The sequence below is a fragment of the Orbicella franksi genome, chromosome 1 (genome assembly GCF_964199315.1).
Source record: "Orbicella franksi chromosome 1, jaOrbFran1.1, whole genome shotgun sequence".
Taxonomy (NCBI): Eukaryota; Metazoa; Cnidaria; class Anthozoa; order Scleractinia; family Merulinidae; genus Orbicella; species Orbicella franksi.
This window is the reverse complement of record NC_138145.1, coordinates 5,723,333-5,745,575: the sequence shown is the minus strand read 5'-3', so window position 1 is coordinate 5,745,575 and position 22,243 is coordinate 5,723,333. Positions and strand designations below refer to the sequence as shown.

The window sequence follows — 22,243 nt, the reverse complement described above, 5'->3', positions numbered from 1 at the left end:
AACATCGGATTGAAAATATTTACATTGTTTTATGCCATTTTCACAATGGGGACGCCATTTTAAGGCTTCATCATAGTCACTGTAATACAGAGCTTTTTTCAAATCCTCCTCACACTCAACACACAGTTTTTGGTCATCACTCCTCTCGGCATAAAAGAAACGGTCTTTCCATGTTTCCATGTTCTGAAACAATCCAACGAAAGTGTTCTCAATAGAGACATCTAGTTCATAATTGGTACAGGGTGTAGGTAACCTGAATACCCAGTTGTTCCTCTGATTGGAAATCCTGTGAGTCACATTGGTCGAGATGTGATGAGCTCAACGAGCCGGTGTGAGAAGCTCTTCAATGGCATTCTTGCTATTCCAAACGAGACCCTGAGTGGCAAACAAGATATCACCTCTGCTGATTTCTGATGGGTCGTAAGCAGATTTAGTGAAATGGATGGTATCGGTTTCAATGTCGTAGCTCACATCGTGCCATATGGTATCAAAAAAGAACAAACCAAGGGGATTTCCACCAGGTTGATGCTGTTGTATAATGAATGGGATGACGGTGTTTTTCCATGAAGGTCTCTTTTGCTCCAAATCACTCACTTTTATCTTGAAATCTTCAGCAAAATGTTCGTTCAAAAAGTCAAAGATGAACAGATCACCTTTGTCTGGTCCCTCCAAACTTCCAATCATTGGATGCACTGCAATCTCTATGTAGTCCTTGACCAAGTCATAAATCTGGTTACTATTGGTGTACAACATAACATCACCCTCACAGTTCTTTACAGTGTTAGCAAAACAAGACATAATGCAAAAACTGAAATCTAACGTGCAACTAGTGTCACTGAAGACCAAAGGTAAACTGATTTTTCAACGTCAAAAGATTCCAATATATTACAAGTCATGACATCGTGGATTGGCCGAAAAGTGCGATGACATGGAAGTCACATGGGAATACACCGCTGGTTCCCATCTCCATTCAACCCTTGGGACATTAGAAAGTGTTGTTGGCAAACCTCATCTTCCTTTGCCTCTGCCTCTCTTGCCTCTTCTTCCTCTTCCACTGTCACCTCATATTTTTCCACGGACATCACATTTTTTGTCAGTAACGGTTCATCATTGAACTTCACACCCAGTGAATCATAATATGCACCCACTGAATCCAGATGAGGATGATGAGAACGATTGCCCCAGTCAATCAGGTGAAGCTGTATACGATAGTACAAACCTGTCACCAAAGAAAACTCCAACTGAAACCGACGATGCTGTTCGTCTCTAAACTGCTTTGTCTTGTGCAACTGAAGCTTCTCGTTGAACTCACAAACCCACTTCTTCAAATCCTCTTCAATCTCATCCAGGTCATCTTTTTCCAACTTTCGTCCCTTGTGAATTGGGAATTTACTTCCATTGTAGTCATCTAGTTCTTTTTTCTTCAACTGTTGTTTGTTGTAGAGTAGAGTGGGTTGATACTTTGTAATATCATCTGCCTCTGGTACCAAGTGAGAACCTTTCTTACCCCACTCACACAACTGCTTCTGAAGAAAGTGATAGATAGGAGAGGCCACACCAAACTCTAGGTGATACATCTTGTCTTCGTTTTTCTTCAACTTTTTAAGAGCTCGTAGGTTATCCTGTGCACTTCCCAAGTGCAATTGGAAGGCTGCAAGTCTGCAAAAGAGATCATAGTCATCCATAGTCTTCTCTTCAAGCTTTACCGCTGTCTTACTGTCAGACATTTTTCAAGTATAACAAGAAGAAAAAATACTCATCTCTTATATAGAAAAAAGATTCGTTCTCATTGGTGTATACCTGATTTCCATACATGGTCATGAAGTGTTGTGAATGGTCAGAATATAAATCTCATCACTGATTGGATACTCATTATTATAAAAAACTTAATCATGTTCAACATTTTCACTGTTCATTCATTGCAGACATGGCGCTCAATCACATGGTGAAAATAGAAGAGTACGAAGAAGACGATAAAAACCTTCAGATGTTTTCAAAACACGTGCAGCCATTTGCAAGACCCGATGAGTCTTCCAAGCGAAAGAGAAAGAAGCTCAGTACCAAAAAAGAACCCCAGGCAAAAGTATCCAAAGGAGGTGAGCAAAGTAACATAACAAAATGGCTACAACCAACAAGTAGATTCCAAGTGAAGCCAATTTATCCTTCAAAGATTAAAAAAAAGAACATCAACAAAAAAGTTACCTTCCAACTGGAAGTTGGTGTGAGAACCATTTTTAAAAACGGAAAGCTGTCTAAGAAAGAGAAAGAGTCACTTATTGGAATTCAACTTCTCAATGGAGACTGGTTGTATGCATGTGACAGAACAAACACTGAATGTGCCCAACAAATAATCCAATCGAGGAAAAGGTTGAAAGCAATTTATCAAGCCAGAAAAGAAATGATGAAAGAACATAAAAAGGATCATATCGAAAGAACATTTCAAAAACATAATATTTATCCCTGGAATACTTTTTTTCGCAGACCCAGCAAAACCTGCAATCACACCAGAATCCTCAAACCCATCCACGAGTGTACAACATGCGTTGAATCCCACCAACAATCCTTTGACAATTAAGGAAGAAGCTCCTTCAGTGACTGTGGAAGACGCCCCAATTGAGTTCAACGCAGATGACTACATCACAGATCTAAACAAAAGAATGCAGACCGAGCTAGAAGAGCTAGACAAGCACACGATTGTGTACGTCTGTCCAAAGCATCCAACCTTTCTGTTAGGATACAATGAGATTGAAACCCGCTACAGTCCATGGGAATATTACAAGTGTCCGAACAAGGACTGCTTTGTGTGCTGCGGAGTCAACCAAGTAGAAGATTACCAAGCCAAATTTGACAAGCAAGTGGCAGACTTCTGGCAGAGAAACCTGGAACAAAGAAACAAGTGTTTTTGCAAAAACACTCTCATTCTGAAGATCTCTAAATCTGAAAAGAATCCTGGTCGTATGTTCTTTGGTTGTCGAAAGAAGAAATGCGACTTCTTCTATTGGGCTGATAAAAATCCCTCAGAAAGAATGGAGAAGTGGATACGCGAAGAAGCAGACAAACCAAAACCCCAGAGAAAAGTCAAGAAACCAGAGGAAGAAGTCTGTTTAGAAGAGAAGAAGCCCGGTTGGAAAGGTAAACAACCGTTGAAAGAATACAAAACAGATATTGACATGCGAACAGCAGACATTAAAGACCCCCAAGCAGCAGCCTACTGGAAAAAAGTGAGGATGATGAATGATGAATCCACGGTAAAGAGGGTTGACCTAACCTGTCCTGGTGGAGATGACGTCAGAGTTTTCACACAAATACCCGACCCAGGCACCGAGCACTATCCTCCACCATGCGTACAAAAAGGTTATGCCAAGTATCATGCCACTCACAAGCAATCAGAGCTGAGTTAAGACGCAAGAAGCGAGCAGAGCTCAAACATCATGCAAAAGCAAAAAGTAAGAGAACAAGTTTGTTTCATATTAGACTTAGATGGTTACAATTTAAAAGGAAATTCACTTAGAGGAACTTTTTATGTGCGAGAACTTGGATACTGTACACACGACTGCGACTACGGGAGGATAGCCTTTGACACTGGCATACCCTACAGAAACCTTTGGATTCAAGACAGAAAAACAGTCAAACACGTGAACAACTGGATTTGTGGTCTCCCGTACGAACCAGACTCTAAAGAAGAAGCCTTAAGTCAAGACAGAGTATGTGACGTAATACAGAGACTTTATTCCAAATACTGTACAGGAAAAAGAACATTGCTTGCATACAAAGGTGGATGAGTCGAAAAAGACATCCTCGACGAACTGAACATTCCAAGTTTTAATTTAGAATTAATCAGCTGTCCTAAATATGATCATTTAAACACGATACCTAAGATAAAAAGTTGTGGTTTTCATCGTAGTGTTTGTAGAAAAAGTCACAGAAAAGGTCACTGTTCCGTTCAAGAGTGTCACGCTTTCTGGAGATGGTTATATGACATATGATTGTCACACTTTCAAAATGTTAAATCAAATCAAATAAAGTCTTTTGATGCGGTAATCAATGAAGTTTAAATTGTTCTCCGCTTTACATTGTATGTGAATTCCCCTCTGAATCCAATCATCTGGTCGAATGGTCTCTCCATCATCGTCGATCACAAATAAATCTTCATGCCCCATAATTGCATCGTAGATTTTGTTCAAAGAATGTCTGATCCTGTCAATAGATTCCAATGCTTTCAAAAAATTCCTCCCTCACTCGTAGATTAGCCAACATCTTTTCGTCCTCTTTAAACTTTTCCCTCATAAAACTGATTCTCTTCAACTTGTATCCAAAACGTGATTCCTCGTCATCCACTAAACGACTAAAACGAAAATAGTCAGCCATGGTCTCTGAACATGCTCTAGGAGGAGCCATCACATATGCATCTCGTTCCTCAAATAACAAATGAGAACTCAACAAATCCAAAACGTAAACACATTTTTAAAACATTCATTCAGGAGGGATACCCCCATCCCCCCTTTTGTCATTTTTATTTTTAGAAACACAAACAAACAATATAAAATGACTCAAAATGAAAATACTCGCTCACTCTACTACAAACATGTCGCAAGTAAGACGTAGTTTGAGACAACTCAATATTCCACCTGAAGAAGAATTAGATCGGTGCTTCATTTGTCTAGAAGACATTCTTACAAATGAAATTTTAGCCTGTAAAAGGCAAACATGCTGCGAAAGGTATTTACACAAGTCTTGTTACCGAAGATTAAGGAATGAAACGAGGATGTGTGGAAACTGTTGCGCAATACCTTCACGTACACGATGTTCAAGAGTTGTTGGTCATCGAAGACGTGGCGGTTCACTAACCCTAGAAGAATTAACCCTACGTGCTCGTCGCTCTGACAGTATAACAGCCATCAATTTATTCCTGATCTCAAGAAGAGCAAGTATCATACATACAAGAAGTAATTTAAGTTGGAGAGCATTTCCATATATTTCTTCTGAAGTTTTTAATGAATTCTTAGAAAGAATGAAAAGTTTCATATTAACACAAAGAGATCATAATTCTCCTTTTCATGGTATTTACATGCATGCCAATGTAATAGGTCAATTATTTTGGGTTTACAATTATAGAATTGCAATTTACAAGATATTTGAAAGAATGATTCCTTCAGCTCTAGAATTATGTCTAAGTTTCATAAAGTATCAATTCATCTTTGTAACGGATCCAAATCAAATCGGAGAGAATGATGTGAGTGTACAAGAAATCCAGATCACGCAAAACCATAGTATTACTCCATATCCAGAAGACACCCCCTACACTGGCTCAGTAGTGGAACGTAACATATTCCAAGCGCTTCAAGAAACAAATCGTAGTTTATTCACCAACAGTCGTCGCTCCAGACTCATTCCAACTCCAGTTCTTTTGTCCTTTGGAGCAACATCACTAAGAGCATCCTTTTATACAGATGATGGAAGAGCAAGAGACACGCATGGGGAACCCTTAATCATTCCCGCTCCTCATACAGTAATCGGACAAGAAAACAATCCATTTGACATGGAAGATGATGACGACGTCTCCGATTTAAGAGCAAATAGTCCTCCCCCTGCTGAAGACAGTGACCGATCACCACAAACAACACCGACAAACACCCCCCCACAAGCAGTCAGTCCACCTCCAACATCAGCAATCACTGTCACAGTCACATCATCATCAACTGCGACTGTCAGTTCACCCACAACAACATCAAGGAATGCAAACAACATCACTCATCCTTCCCCAAGTAGCTCTAACACTAGTCCTGAATACAGTGACAGTGAAGAATGGCTAGAGGATGAACCAATAAATCAAGCACCACTAAATCAAGCACCCAATCGTCGCTTAATTCGTTGTGGAAATCCACGCTGTAAGCACCTACTCAGAAACCAGAACTGCCCCCATGTCACCACATGTGCGAATCCTGATTGTCAGCACAGACGTTTAGTGGAATGTTGTATTAATGACATTAACCCTAGGGAGGAAACCACAAGTAGCTCTAACCCTTGGTAGAGAACTTTGAAAGAATGACTGAGAATGAACTGTGAACACTTTTTACGAATTAGGTTATGAGAACTGTGAACACTTTTTAGGAATTAGGTTATGAGAAGTTGTCACGTAGCCCATTGTTCTCTATTAAAAGTCACGTGTAAAATCCAAGTGTTGTGATTGGTTGATATGTGTCACATGTATTGAATGGGGTCCTGTCATTGGTCAGTTCGTATATATCGCTGTGCTATACTACTTACAGGGTCGCAATGTTTTACATGTGATAACGGAGGAAAATGATGAAGACTCTGTAGTTAGCTGGAACGACAATCCGATGCTACCAGTTTATTCAATGGACCGGCGAAGCGGGATCACCACAGAAGAAGCTGTAGGCATCCTTCTTGACAAGGACATCGATACATGGAGAGTGGCGAAGGCTGTTCCTTCCTCTATATCAAGAAATGTATTGTTTGTTGATGTGGAGGCACCACATGTAAGGAATGTAAAGTGTCTGTTAGCAGACGACATGGGTGCCTGGCATGGAACAGGTACTAACACCTATTACTTCAGAGAAGCTACCAAGACAAGAGCAGTCACCAAAGTCACAGAGGCAACGTCTGGCCTCGCTGGTGTCTACCGGTGCATGCGATCGTTTTCTCGAAATCAAAGCGATTCCAAGTTACATCGACTACTTATACATTTGAGAGGTTGGTACCCTTATTATATGTCTGTATACTGTACGCAAATTATCGGAGGCCTAGAAGAACTTTACACTACTATTGTTATGTAGGGAAACTCCTATTCCCAGTCTCACCATTTTACATTTGTTATTTGCCATATCCCTTCCCTACAGACTCGAACCCCAACATCTTGCATTACAGTACAACAATAACCAAGAAAAAAGGAATTTGAGATTCTCAGTTACGAATTTAGTTTGGAATGGAAAGCAACATAGCCTGGCTTTGGTGCAGTACTTCTTTGATGATGCGGAGCAGGAAGTCAAAGTTAAGATGTATGGCAACAGCAAGGGTAGCAGACCATACTACCGCACTTCGCAAACTACGAAAGAAAGAGTGCAACAACTGGCGGAAAGTCATTCATCGAAAGAAGTTTTTCATCAGACCCTGGAAGAAAGTGGTGGAATTATGCAGATAAAGTCGGCTGGCAGGCATGCACGTGATTTAAAGCAGGTGAAAAATATACGCAGAAAAACCAACAAAACGAGGGCAATGAATTCATAGAACTTATACAAATGCTAAAGGAAGATGCCAGGGATCCTGAAAACGCCTTTGTCTGAAAAGTAGATAAGCAACCCGGATTAATAGATTGTTTGACACCTGACAAGTTCGATGAAAAGCTCCTGGCAATGACTGCGGAGTGGAAGAGTTGCCATCCTCAAGGCAAATGTTTCTTGAACTATTTTATGAAATACAAGGCAGAACCGATAAAAAAGACCATGACAGCAGATGTTCGTTCAATGTCCGGCCTTGGATTTCCACCAGGTGTCTACAACCAAAACGGAAACGAATGTATGAACTCGGTCTCACAAAGGGAAAAAGCCGTCACTGGAAAGGAGCAGCTGTCCTTACCTGGCTGTATTCGTCTGCTTAAAAAAACAGTACAACAACAGAGAACAGAGGAGGAGCTGGCCTTACTTGGCATTGGAGATTTAAAACTAGATACAATGTATGTTAACCTTGCGGTTCCTGAGACCGTCTTTTATCGCAAATCACAAGCGCAAAAGCAAGCTGTACTAAAGAAATTCTCCAGTGAAGGCGTAAAAGCACCACAGGAAGTATTGCCAAATGAAGATGACGATGAAGACGACAAAAACAATCCATTATGCATCACTGTGCGAGAAAGCGGAATTGTTCGTGTTCTGTTTACAGTCTTGATACAAATTTTCCAAAAAGCTGGTGTTCTTATTGGACGCAAAGAAGCCATTGTCGCAGCACCTGGGGCGAATGCAGTTCCAGAACATTATGTCGAATCTGAATGAGGCCCTCCCCACGCTGTTAAGACCAAAACGTCCAGGCGTTTGGGGTCTTACTACATATGCGACAGTAACTGCATCCACTATACGGCTTACAGCTTGTGCGCACATACCATAGCTGTAGCAGAGCTGGAGGACAAAACGCAAACATTCATCAGTTGGTAAAACTTAAACAAACAAAAACCCACAAGCCTTTCAACGCTTTCCCAGATGGACTTGCCAGCAGGTCACGGAACCAAGCGAACAAAATCGACCCACGTGCGAAAGGAATCCGTCAATAGCAACAAAAGAGCGAAGACCATTGTCGAAGGGTATATTGACCACAACAGCCGGCCTGCCATTGCCACAGCATCCACAGATTCGAGCGTCTCACATACTCAGACAGGAACAAAAACACAGGTGAGCTTTTAAATGTACCGTATCTCTCGTTAATGCGGCCACCACAGTGGTGTCAACTGGAGCTGATAGCAGCAGTCGGTCTCGCCCACCAAACGATGAAAGAGTACATTTTGGTACCGTAAGGACTATTGCTTTTAGTCGGGAGCGTTAGCAATATTTCTGGTAATTCACACTAAACCGGGGACTTACAAGAACCCCCCCTCCCACCCGACCAAGATGGAATGACCCCCAAGGTTGTCGTTCTATTAGGGCACATAAAAGTGCCCTATTAAGCCCCTTTATCGTTTGTTAAAAAAGCAACAAAAATAATTTACATACCGGTATAAAGGTCGAACTAACGCCATCTTAAAACATAAACAGGTTCCGTCGACAAGTGCAGCTCCACCAAATGCGTCTCTGGCGGATAAAACAACATTGTCCCCTCCAAAAATGCAAAAGGATGCCTTCCAACTTGGCCTTCTCCAATTTTGCCATCAGTCAGTTAAAAAATGCTACAGTTGCAGCCAGTTGTTAAAAATGCAACAAGGAGATGATCAGTGCCATATTCCACCAGTCCCAAATGACCTCATGATTATCATGGCCATGAGGTGGCCCTACTGGCAAAACGGTGTTCAGAAGCGGGGTAGCCCGTCAAACGTGAATTTTCATTGCCACATGGAATACGTACGAGCTATGCAAGCAGCTTTTCTGCCCTTTCTTGTGATAATTCCAAGTGTCCTCTGTCCTCACCTGTTGCCAGTGCACAACCAGCACCTGCCACAAGAATTGGAAATGTCGATCTAGTCTAGTCACTTGAGCACGTGTGTGTTAAGGGGGTTAAGGAGGGGAGGGAAAGAAGGCATTAAAATGCCAGTTGGTACTTTTACAGCCGATGCCATCAAAACTGTTTATTCTTAATTTGAAAATATGAACCTTGCAAAGCTCTTTAAGTCTTTTCCAGGTCGTCATGCTATACATAATGGAATGAACATTTTTGAATATAATTCTAGAATGATTTGATATTTTATCAGGAGTTGTTGGGGGCGTCACTTCCCTTACTGATAGCTTTCTGGGTTATAGGAAACACTCCCTAATTCCATTTACCTTGAAAGATAAACAATTTTTGTTGTACGGGTAATAGAAATGTCACGGTTGTTCTGTTTAAACTGGTGCATGCGGAGAAGAGGTAGTTACTACAATAAAGAAAATTGTTCAGTTCACACCCAGAGCATGTGTACTGGTAAATATTGTTGTTATAAATGATCTCATTGCGTGAGCTCTTAAATCGAATGATGACTCTCGTACTTGTTTTCTCTATAGGATAGCATTTAAAAATAGATTGATTGACACTCGTAGCGATAAAGTCATTAAGGAAAAATGTTGTAACTCGGTATTCACTCAAGTTGTTCAGGATTCTTTGCTCAGATTTTTTCTCGATTTGGAACGCGTCATGTGTCTACTCAATGTACCAGGGTTATTAAAGGATTTTGCTCAAGAATTTTGGTCGTGGAATTTGTTTAAGGAATTAATTCACTCTGACATTTTACTTGTGCCGAGACCAGGGAATCTCTCGAAGGAAAACAGTCATGGTCTGAGGCAAGTTTGCCAAAGAAGAGAAATGACGGATTTAAAGAGGAAAGTTAGAGTGCGTGCTGGTCACAAGGGATACGTGACAAAGACTATCACCGATGCAAGGGCACTCATCAATTCTGGAGATCAAGCGGATTTAAAAAAGCTGAAGTCCCTTCAATCTATTCTACGAGACAAGCTTGCTGAAATCAAGGGTCTGGATTGTGAAATCGCTGATGAAACAAAAGAGGAATCTATCCATCAAAAAGTAGCTGACAGCTGCGAATTCGCCTCGTCTGTTTATGAGTGCATTGCAGATATCGAGGCTGTGTGCTCCGCAAGAGTAAAAAGTGGGAAAGAAACTCAACCCTCTGATGCTGGATCCATTCCAAGTCAACTAGTCACTCCAGCTATTGGCAGTGTTCCCACAAAGCTTCCGAAATTGGAATTAAAAAAGTTTTATGGCAATCCGGTGGAATGGGCGCCATTCTGGGATTTGTTTAATTCAGCAGTTCATCAGAACTCAAGCATAAGCAATGTGAATAAGTTCAACTACTTGAAATCTTTGATTCAAGGCCAAGCAGCGAACACAATAAGTGGATTTTCTCTCACAGGAGATAAATTATAAGGAGGCGGTCCGTTTGCTGGAAGAAAGGTATGGAAATAAGCAAGTCGTTATCTCTGCCCACATGGAAGCCTTGTTAAAATTGCCTGCGGCAACTTCAATTAGTGAAATGAAGAAGCTACGAGATATCTATGACAAGCTCGAGTCGCATGTTCGAAGCCTTCAAAACATTGGAATTGGAGCAGAAACGTATGGGAGTTTTCTTTCTCCGGTTATCATGTCAAAGATCCCAGAGGATTTGCAGGTAACGATAACAAGAAATCTCACATCCGAAGAGTGGAATCTACAGCCAATGTTGGAGATCTTTCGTAAGGAATTACAACTTCGTGAAAAATGCCAGTTTTATCCAGGATCTGTCAACACTAGAGAGCCTCGTGCTCTAAATCCACCTATGCGAGGAGGGCCGTTTGATTCACCGCCAACAACATCTGCTCTGTTCATGAATGGCAACACGCAGTCACGACAGGGTCCTTGGTGCACATACTGTAGAGGTCAGCATCCCTCGTCGAATTGCACCGTTGTCACGAACGTTGCAGCCCGAAAGCAATTTATTCGGCAAAAGGGAAAATGTTTCAAATGTCTGCGGTCAGGGCACTTGGCGAGTCATTGCAGCAGTGACAAAAACTGTCATTTATGCGGACTTAGGGGTCATCACCCCTCTATATGTGAAGCTCAAAAATCGGCTGGTGGCAATTCGAAATGGAACACCAGCGGAGGAGGAAATCAAGGAATTCAGAATTCATCTGTGCAAGCTCCAACTACAAGCATGTTCATCATGAAGAACAGCATTCTCCTTCAAACTGCGAGAGCGAATATCTTCAACCCAGCTGGTCATGACGTCACCGTTAATGCAAGATTGATCTTTGACAGTGGTAGTCAGAGAAGTTACATAACAGAGGGTCTACAGAAAGCTCTACATCTTCCAGTCTCTGGACGAGACAGTCTGATGATTAAGACGTTTGGAGAATCCACGCCTAAGCTAAGACATTGTGACATAGCTCAACTGGCAGTGGGAACGACAGATGGCATGCCCATTTATGTTACTGCGTATGTGGTCCCACTCATATGTACCCCAGTGAGTAATCAGATGATTGAGTTCACGCAAGCAAGTTATCCCCACCTGCAGTGCTTGGAGTTGGCCGACAACATGCAGGGCACTGACGAATTGAACATCGACCTCTTAATTGGAGCAGATTTCTACTGGCATTTCGTCAACGGAATTACCATTCGTGGCCCAGAACCAGGACCTGTAGCACTATCCACTAGACTCGGTTATATTTTATCTGGCCCAGTGAACATTCCAGTTCCTTGTCAAGAGGATTCCACAGTTAATCTGACAGAAACGCATGTACTTGAAATCTCTGCCAGTGTGTGTGATGAGGAGATCTCACTCGATCACCAGGTGAAACAATTCTGGGACCTCGAAACACTAGGAATCAAGGAGAACAAACCAACGGTCTATGAGAAGTTCATCACAGATATCAGACACGATGGAGAAAGATACGAAGTAAAGCTGCCATTCAAGGAATTCCATCCTGTTCTACCGGACAACTATCAACTGAGCAAACGAAGATTAGGATCCCTCCTACAGAGGCTCAAGTCAAAGCCGCAAGTCCTCGAACATTACAACGAAATAATTCGTGATCAACTAAGGAACAATATCATTGAAGCCGTCACTTCAGAAAGGGAACCAGATGCAGGGAGAGTACATTACCTGCCTCACAGAGAAGTAATCAGAATGGAAAAGGAGACCACCAAGATCCGCGTTGTTTGACGCCTCCACGAAGCGAAATGGGCTGAGCCTAAACGATTGCCTCTACTCAGGACCACCCCTCAATCCTTTGATCTTTGAAGTCCTAGCCAGATTTCGAGCTCACAAGGTTGCACTTACCGCCGATATAGAGAAGGCCTTCTTGAATGTTGGAATCGCCCAGAGCACCGCATCTCTGGTTCCTGTGGATTGATGATATCCTAAAGGATAACCCTCAGCTGGTTGTGATGCGCTTCGCAAGAGTAGTTTTTGGAGTGAATTCAAGCCCTTTTCTCCTGAACGCGACAATACGTCACCATCTGAGTTTTTATGCCTCTAGCGATCCAGACTTCATGGAAGATGTCCTGCGGTCTCTCTACGTAGACAACTTGGCATCATCTCGCCCAAATGGAGCCTCTGCTTACGAATTCTACCTGAAGCTCAAGTCCAGATTTAAGGAAGGAGGATTCAACATGCACAAATGGTTAACCAACAATCAGGACTTAGCATCGAGGATACAGTGTGAAGGCCAATCAGAGCTACACCCCGCTATTGAACTACAACATGATCAAACCTTCTCAAAGTCACAGTTTCATCGCCAGACAAGTGAAGAGCTTCCGAAGGTGCTTGGGACAGCCTGGGATACAGAAAAGGATCACCTTGTGTTTTCATTTGAAGGACTCACCATCTACCTTGAAGAACAGATTGTCACCAAGCGAGTCGTCCTCAGCTCAATAGCAAAGATTTTTGACCCCCTCGGAATCCTTTCCCCAATCTTAACAGCACTCAAGATTATGTTTCAAAGCCTATGCAAAGTACAAGTGGACTGGGAGTCCCCCTTGGATGAAAATGCCGCTAGTCATGGAAAGCTCTCCTTGAAGACATCCAAAGAGTGTCAAGGATCTCGATCGAAAGGTGTTACCTCTCTAAACTGAACTGTATCGAAGAATGCACAATTGACCTTCGCGGATTTGGGGATGGATCAGACAAAGCTTATGGCGCCGTTGTCTGCTAGAGAATTGTATCAGGAAGCTCAGTCGAATGCAAAATCGTTGCCTCAAGGACAAGAGTAGCCCCCATCACCGGAGCAACCACGCCTCGAGTGGAACTCTTGTCAGCGCTAGTGCTTGCAAGTTTAATAAAGAGTGTTTATCAAGCTCTTCAGCCAACTCTCAAGATAAGCAAGACGTATTGCTGGTTGGATTCAGAAATAGCACTTTGGTGGATCGCTGGGACGGGAAAGGAATTCAAGACCTTCGACCAAAACAGAGTCAGAGAAATTCGAGAGTTAGCTTCCCCAGAAAAGTGGAGACACGTTCCCTCTTCAGAATCCTGCTGACATTGCCTCTCGTGGATGCAAGGCATCTGAACTAAAGGACAAGAAATGGTGGGAAGGCCCAGACTTTCTAAAGAAAGAGGAAGCGTCCAGGCCGAAGCGAAAGAACTTTGGCTCGTTAAACATGGAGTCGAGTGATCTCAGTGAAGTTAAGAAGATAAGTGAAGTAACGACCAATGTTGCTGCCGCCTCAGTGGAATGACTGGAAAACGTAATACGCCCTCAAGATCACAGTGATTTCTTCAAGCTCGTTCGGATAACGTGTTACGTACTGCGTTTCATAAAAAGAGCTTGACGGCAGTACCTCAACCGCAAGGGTGTTCTTTGGATGTCAAACTAGACGAATTGGAAGAAGCTGAAAACCTGTGGATAAGGCATGTTCAGAAGCTAGTGAAGGCAGAGGACAAGTTTGACCAGATACAAGTATCATTGGGTCTATTCGAAGATGATAAAGGAGTTCTCAGATGTGGAGGAAGGCTTCAGAATGCCCCCTAGCCATATGCAGGGCAATTCCCTGCAATTCTACCTAGGAAGTATCATGTGACCGAGTTAATAATTAACCGCCATCACAGCAACGTAATGCATAATGGCGTGAAGGACACTCTGACCGACCTACATTCAAAATTTTGAACAATCAAGGGCCGACAAGCGGTTTGTGACATAATCTCCTGATATGCAACTTGTAAGAAGCTCGAGGGGCTGGCATACAGTGCACCTTCCCAACCACCGCTTCCAGACTTCAGAGTCTCCGATGACTTTGCCTTTGGTAGGATCGGAGTTGACTTTGCCGGACCGGTATATGTAAGGGATGTCTACTCAAGAAGCAAAAGAAGTAACAAGGCGTACATCGCAATTTTCACTTGTGCGTCATCTCGCGTGATTCACCTCGAGATCGTGCCAGATCTGTCAACATCTTCATTCGTGAGATGCTTCAAGCGGTTCATTTTCAGAAGGGGACTGCCACAGTTCGTCATCTCAGACAATGGAAAGACCTTCAAGGGTTCAAGTTTGAAAACCTTTCTCATGGAAAATGGCGTAACTTGGAAGTTTAATGTCCCACGTGCCCCATGGTGGGGCGGGTTCTTTGAGCGTATGGTACGTTCTGTCAAACGTTGCCTCAAGAAGACGCTCGGGGCGTCGCGACTTGACTACGAAGAATTTGAGACAACATTGGTAGAAGTCGAGGGTATTCTCAATTCCTGGCCGCTGACCTACGTCACTCAAGACTTCGAAGAACCACTCACACCGTCTTTGCTATGCATTGGATGTAGACTACTCAGTCCGACACAAAACCCTCAAGTCGTCAAAGCACAGGGTAATTTGGCAACGTGGTCAAGGTGCCAAAGGTACCTGCACACGGTTTTGAAACACTTCTGGAATCGTTGGCGCAAGGAATACCTCACAGAGCTTCAAGAACACCATTGTGGTAAGAAGACACCTCAAGTACGAGTTATAAAGAAGGGTGATGTCGTCTGTGTGCATGAAGAATTCACACCTTGCCAAAGTTGGAAGATTGGCCTCGTTCAAGATTTAATTATCGGAAGAGATCAAGTTGTTCGAGCCGCCATAGTTTGAGTACTCTCTCGTGGATGAGGAATAGATATCAAGCGGCCTGTTCAAAAATTGTATCCGGTTGAAGTCCCAAAGGACTCTGGTCACGATGTATCTGACAGACAGAATGCTAGGGCAAATACAGAGGGACCTGCTATCAGATTCGTTCCTAACGATGAAGTATAAGTCGTGAGAAGTTCTTAAATCGGACGCTGTCGAACATTGATAAACGAATCTCTTAGGACTGACCCTTTGATTGACTAGGTCAATCAAGGGGGGGTGTGTTATAAATGATCCCATTGCGTGAGCTCTTAAATCGAATGACGTGACTCTTGAACTTGTTTTCTCTATAGGATAGCATTTTAAAATAGATTGATTGACACTTGTAGTGATAAAGTCATTAAGGAAAAATGTTGTAACTCGGTATTCACTCAAGTTGTTCGGGATTCTTTGCTCAGATTTTTTCTCGATTCGGAACGCGTCATGTGTCTACTCAATGTACCAGGGTTATTAAAGGATTTTGCTCAAGAATTTTGGTCGTGGAATTTGTTTAAGGAATTAATTCACTCTGACATTTTAATTGTAATCATAAGCTAATGTATAATCACGTTTTAATATTAAAACTGTCGCAATATATCCTACAACAATCATTTCTATGTGTTTTAGCGGTTCGCTAACAATCAGCAATTGTTTTCTGTTATCCACCCCTTTGCACCATAGATCAAAAAGCAAAATACTTGCCAAAAATGTGCATGCATCCTCCTTCCTCCACCCCACCCCCACCCCCTCTGTTTTCATCTTATAATGAGGCAAAAACCCTGTGTTATAAACAAAAACCCCTATTTTATTTTTTTAATTTGTATTTATTTTAATTTTTTTACTTTGACAAAAATGCATGTGTACCCTCTTTCCTCGCCCCACCCGGAGGTGGTAGTGTTGTGTGACATTCCAGAAAACGGCTGTCACGTCACATGTGCCAAAAACCCTGCGGTGCCAACATTGTACAATTTTAATTTTTGTTTCAGTTTAATTAATTTATTTTTTTGTTTTTTTTATATTTTTTAATCTGAAGTCCAGAGTCCAGGGTCCAGGGTCCAGTCCAGGTTTTAGACTATGCCATCACAGTCCTACTGTTATGCAGAAAGTTGATTCCACTGCGGTGTCTCCCTTGGTGTGATAATCTCATCGGGGGGGCACTACCTATAAATGGGCTAATGGGGCTGTGCCGCTTGATGGGATCGCATTTTCACGACTGGACTGACTATAATGGGGTCGCCTCTTCAAGCATTTGTTATAGGGTGACTAGAATGGGGTCACACTTTTCTGAGATTTTGAGAGTAAGAAAATTCTGGCAAGTTGTGATTTATTAAACATTAACCAGTTGCACAATAGTCCAGAACAAAGTCCACATTTGTGTTTCGGTATATAATTGCTATTCTGCATCCATCGAAGTTAAGATAACTTGGATCTTCTTTTGCTGTAGTAAGTGTTTGATTTCCTTTGCTTGTGTCACCGTTGCCAGTCCACGGAGCACGTGGTTAAAAATTACCCAAAGCAGCACCAAACTGGGCCCCCCTCCACAACAAGGCCCTGGGACCCGTGGTGAACAACATGAGGACATGGATGCTGCTACATCCCCTGACCTCTTCACCCAGCCAGAGCGACCATCTTATGCCTCTGCTACTGCTGCAGGAGCACAGAATCTGCTGAAAAAGCACAAAACTGAACAGGAAATTCACGAATGGTGCGCTCAACTCGAGCGAGAGGAGGAAAAAGCCATCATGGCGCTGAGGGCCAGTAGGGGCCGCAAACGCAACATACCTACCCCCTCTCAGAGTGATGACGAACAGGGAGGCCCCCATAAAAAATCTATGACCCCTGGAACATCAACTGACAGCGAGAGCGAGCAAGACACCATAGGAAACAACTCCACTGAATCTGCCAGCTCCACTCCCACTGAACAGCATTCAATTCTCCCCCCGGCCGGCCTCCGCCACTTTATGACGGCAACAGATAAATCGGGAAGTCCACGAACCCTACTGATGAAAGCAGTGCCCGGTGATTTATACTACCGATGTCGGGGATATTACCTGCACTATAAACACGGTGATTTTAATGCTGAAAAAGCCAGGAAAGTCAGCGCTAGGAACTCTAAGGAAAACACAACATGGGCTGCCCTCAAGGGCACTGTCAAGCAAGACGCCTTTCCTCTGTCGGAAACAGGATAATACCATAGATATCAATTAGTGATTGTGAAATGTTTGTCTGGAAATCTTTGTTGTTCTTATGTCTAGAAGATTCCTATCTAACCAATCAGTGTACTTTAACTGAGGTGTGCCTCGAAGATAAGAAACAATTGTTTGTGATTTAATTAGCTTTTGAGTCGAAGGAATCTGTCAGTCAGTCGAGTCAAAGAGTTCTGAAATCTAGCGAGAATCGAAGACGAGAAGAATAAAATCTTGTGAAGATGAGACAGTGTGGGCTATCCTTTTCTAATTCCCCACACCTCGATATCCAGAAAACGCACGCAATCTTCACCTCCGACTAACTTCTCTAACATTCATAATGTACACTTATATTTTTTTCTCCCTCATGGCGGTGCCTATTTGTACCATTAACGTTAACGACATCGCTGAAGGGCCAAGTCGTACTAGAGGACAAAACTGTTTACTTATGTCAAAAATCCGTCATCGCAATGAAAAACCAAGTGTGACCGGTTTGTTTCCCAAAGGACAAAATTTGGTCACACACGGACAAACTTCAAAGATGCCATCGACTACCTCTGGAGCTGGCCAAATTGAGACAAATCTTGGAAAACAAAAGCAAGGGTGTTTTGATTCGGAAATGATTTGACAGGTGATATGTAGCAGAGTCTATGCGATAGACTTCGTGGTAAAATTAATCACGTGCTCATTTTGCAACATCAATCCAGGCGCGTGCGACCAATTTTTTCCGTACGAATTTCCACAATATGCACCAGGGTGGATCTATCCTTTGCCAGGCCCTTACATGTTTAATGATCGAGGAAATCCCAGCCCATCTCCTTCAATCACAAGCACTGACTCGTTGCCAGAATCCCTTCAGTTCAGTGAAGACAGCTCAATGCCGGCATCAACCCCAACTTCTTCGTGCTGCACATCTTTGTCAGCTGTTCACAGCATGGCGTGGTGTTTATTCACAGATTTTGTTCTCAAGTCCGACTGAAGCTTTCCAGACAAATTTTTTGTCACTGGCGGATTTCAAGTCGGATTTGTCCAGAACAAATCTGAAATTTCCCTCCAGTGTGACTTCACCCGAACTTCCCAAATGCGAAAAAGTATTTAAGAAATTACTTGATCAGCATTTTGACATCTATCTCCTCCAGGAGACACATTTACCGGATGTCACGCAATGTGAGCTTTGGGAGAAACAATGGGGCGGTCACACACTTTGGTCTCACAGTACAAACAGATCAAATGGGGTGGGCTTACTTCTCAATCCTGGGAGCTCGACTGAAATTGTTAGCCATAATATAGACACGGACGGCCGTGTCCTAGTTGTCAAACTAAAACAAAGTGACCGAGTCTTTCAAATTATCAATGTTTACGCTCCAAACAAACATTCCGATCACGAGATATTTTTCAGCACTTTGTGGCGTCTTGTGTTTCGTAATGTTGACACGATTATGACCGGCGCTTTCAATTGCCTCCCAGATGTCCTTCTGGATAAATGGGGAGGTGATGACACCTTTGGAGATGACGGAATCACGCATTTGCATGCCTTTGCAGATTCACTTTCTCTAGAGGATGTCTTCCAAGTGAAAAATCCGGTTAAAACTCTTCACTTGGTTCAATGGTCCACACTTGGTCGGTTGCTGTTTGGACCGCTTTTATACCCCGATAGCGTGGAGATCACAAGTGCATAACCACACTTGCGACCCCTTTTCGTACTCTGACCACCATATGGTGTCTATTAAAATACAACTCGGGCATTAAAATAGACCATTTCAAGGTTACCAAAGCCATTTTGCCGGGGGTGCAAAACTACTGGGGCGAGCACGCAGCCAAGCCTGAAATTGCAAATGGCATAGAAGAATAGCTGAAGTGCTTCGCTATTCTTTCTGCAGAAAAAAAGACTACAGTATCTCTTGATATGAGAAATATCTTGCCGAAACTTTGATTTTTAATTTGCACCACTTCAGCTCTGGTGTAATTGGCGAAATATTCTTTTTAGATGCCTCGACATGCAGAAGAAGTTCTGCAATATGACGACTTCCTCGGCTGGACTGTGTTGTCGCTCAAGGATTTTCTCTCCCTCAGAGGACTGAAGCAAACTGGCCGTAAGTCTGAGCTTGTTGCTAGAGCATTTGGAGTTTATGAACTTAATGCACCCATAAAGTTCACTCAAGGAAAAATCTACTGTCAGATCAAAGAAGAATATACAGGAAGGTTGAAGTCAAATGAAATAAAGAGCAACCCCAATAACATACCGCATGACGCCTGGATTGATGACGTAAAAAAGTGGCCAGAAATAGATGACAGTAAACTGTTCAGCTACATTTTGCAAACAAAAGCTGTTGATGTGGAATACATCGGAAAGTACAAGGATCAGAAAGCCTACTCATATTGGATGAGTGGTTTTGTTGACACTGTGTTGTTTACAACATGCCCTGTAGACAGCAAACAAATGTTTCTTGAGGGGTGTGTTTCTCCCTCCCAGAAGCTTCGTGATGACCCACACAAAGTATGGATTTGTTTGGAAGGCATGAAAAACAACTGCAGAATTATCACTTCATGGTGTACATGCACTGCTGGTACTGCAGAAGTCTGCAATCATGTTATTGCTTTGATGTACAAAGTGAACTTTGCTTATAAGAAAGCATACATCTCTCCAGCTTGCACAAGTGTTCTGCAGGGATGGAACAGAGGTACAAAGAAAGATGTGCAGCCAAGCCAGATCAAGAACCTTGTCTTTTGCAAAGACAAGAAAACTCACAAGAACAATGCGAGAGATCAAGAGGCGAGTTTAAAGTTAAAGAACCAGTTTGACCCAAGGAAACCTCAAGATAGACAGTTGACCAATGAAAGAGTGTCAGCCTTGGTCACTAGCGTTATGGAAAATATTCCATCAGCATGTGTGCTCTATTCCATAGAGCACACAAAAGATGATGGTCTTCCCGAACCTCTCCCTCAGAAAGCCCTAACCTTTATGGCATCTGAGGAAATGAAAGGCAAGCCACTAGAGCAGACAGCTCCACTTTTTCTCAAAGACTGCCAAATGACAAAAGACCAAGTTGCAAAAGTGGAAGTTGAAACCCGTGGCCAGAGCACAAATGAACTGTGGTATCAGCAGAGGATTGGAAGAGTAACAGCTTCCAATTTCCACACATTCCACACAAAGACACAAACCATTCTCAACCGGAAAGGCCACAGTGACAAGAAACCGGTTTACAGTTCACTTGTGTCAAGCCTGTTGAACAAAAATGATGTCTCTCACCTGACTCAGATCAACTGGGGAAATGCCCACGAGAAGGATGCAATCAAATCCTTTATGTCTGATGTTGCTTCACAACATGATGGTGGACTGCAGGGCTTTAAACAGTGTGGATTGTTTATAAAGCCTGACTACCCCTACCTCGCTGCTTCACCGGAAGGCTTGTTTTACCGCAGATGCCATGGCCTTTCAATTATTGAAGCAAAGTGCCCTTACTCAGTGAGAAATGACAACCTTCATGTCAAGGAAACATATGACCGTGTTGACTTCCTTGAAGATTTTAATGGTAAACCTCGCCTGAAATGCACCCACAAATATTATACCCAAATGCAGGCTCAGATGTGGGTTGTTGGTGCCAGTCATGGTTATTTCACTGTTTGGACACAGGGTGGCCCTCTTTTCTATGAACGAGTGGAACTTGACATTGAATTTTGTCTGAATGTTGTCAGCAATATTACACTGTTTTACAAGTCATTTGTATTGCCATGTCTGCTGGGGTACAGGAACATTTTTGAGTGCCCGAAGTGCAGTAAAGTAATTTTGGAGGAGGATGAAATCAGTGATTCTCCAAAGGAGAACAGCATCTTCTGTGACAGCTGCAGCACATGGTGGCACTTGCCATGTGCTGACCTCACCATGAGTGCTGCAAATGCATTGGATTCTTGGGTGTGCCAGTGCTGTCTGACAGATGCAGCAAACATCAATAACACTGACACTGAAGATGAACTTAAATTTAATTTTGCTCAGGAATCAGAGCAAGGTGCTGCATCTGATGCCATGAATTATGTTTGCCCTGTTTGTTCAATGAAGAGCATCCCTGTTAATGGAGAGCATGTATGTACAATCTGCAAACAAGCTGTCCACGCTTGGTGTAGCAACCATGAAAATATTACAAGCTCTGCAGATCTCATTTGTGATTATTGCAGTGAAGATTAACCATAAAAGGCTTAACATTGTTTAACATTGACTCACAAATTCTCCTAACTGATCTGTCCAGTTTTTCTGTAATAGGAGCATTTGTTTAAGTTACAATGAAAAAACTCTAATTTCTCTGAAATTTTTTTTGCCTAAATTTTGATAATTGTAAAAATAGTTGGTGTTTATGTATATAAGGGATGAAAAAATGAAACAGATTGTTCGGATAAAAGCTTTGCATAGTTATGCAAAAGCATAAAATTTAAAATGCAAGAAAAGTTAATAGGCCACTAGTTGGTCAATAATGCACTTTTTGTACCAAATTGCCCCACATTACTTGATCTGACTTTCTTGAGAAAATAAGAATTCAGAGTTAGCTGAGTCTTTCCTTAATTTTGTTGAGTTTAATAAATTTATTTATTAAGGTGGGGGTAAACATGAATTTGAGTGAATTTTTAAGAGGTTTAAACATGGGATAGAAGAAAGAAAATATTTTTTGGAACACCACCAGACAGTTGACCCCCATGCAAGAGCACCCCAGGTTGTCAGGACTGTTTGGGTGTCCATCTACTAATTTTTAATTTCAAATTCTAATTTAAAAATCACATTAAATCTTTAATATTTCTTATTTCTCCAAATTTTACTAA

The 22,243-nt window shown here is 42.3% G+C and overlaps 3 protein-coding genes across 3 annotated transcripts; all 3 read left to right on the top strand.

The window, feature by feature from the left end:
- Positions 1-1,914: 1,914 nt before the first annotated feature.
- LOC145475333 (uncharacterized) lies at positions 1,915-4,586 on the top strand. Its single transcript, XM_081455258.1, has 2 exons — positions 1,915-2,096; positions 2,482-4,586. Exons 1-2 carry the CDS (start codon positions 1,928-1,930, stop codon positions 3,399-3,401), a joined length of 1,089 nt encoding a protein of 362 aa, XP_081311384.1. The 5' UTR covers positions 1,915-1,927; the 3' UTR covers positions 3,402-4,586.
- Positions 4,587-4,595: 9 nt separating this feature from the next.
- Positions 4,596-21,751, top strand: LOC145464240 (uncharacterized). Its single transcript, XM_081448106.1, has 3 exons — positions 4,596-9,618; positions 15,484-16,660; positions 17,527-21,751. Exon 3 carries the CDS (start codon positions 19,422-19,424, stop codon positions 21,615-21,617), a length of 2,196 nt encoding a protein of 731 aa, XP_081304232.1. The 5' UTR covers positions 4,596-9,618; positions 15,484-16,660; positions 17,527-19,421; the 3' UTR covers positions 21,618-21,751.
- Positions 10,637-12,359, top strand: LOC145465752 (uncharacterized). The gene has a single exon (XM_081449545.1). The coding sequence runs from the start codon at positions 10,637-10,639 to the stop codon at positions 12,344-12,346; it is 1,710 nt and encodes a 569-aa protein (XP_081305671.1). The 3' UTR covers positions 12,347-12,359.
- Positions 21,752-22,243: the final 492 nt, after the last annotated feature.

Coding starts and splice junctions, on each gene's coding strand:
- LOC145475333 (XM_081455258.1), top strand. CDS start 1,928: ATGGCGCTCAATCACATGGTGAAAATAGAAGAGTACGAAGAAGACGAT. Junction 2,097..2,481: donor GGCAAAAGTATCCAAAGGAG/GTGAGCAAAGTA, acceptor TTTTTTTCGCAG/ACCCAGCAAAACCTGCAATC.
- LOC145465752 (XM_081449545.1), top strand. CDS start 10,637: ATGGAAGCCTTGTTAAAATTGCCTGCGGCAACTTCAATTAGTGAAATG.
- LOC145464240 (XM_081448106.1), top strand. CDS start 19,422: ATGCCTCGACATGCAGAAGAAGTTCTGCAATATGACGACTTCCTCGGC.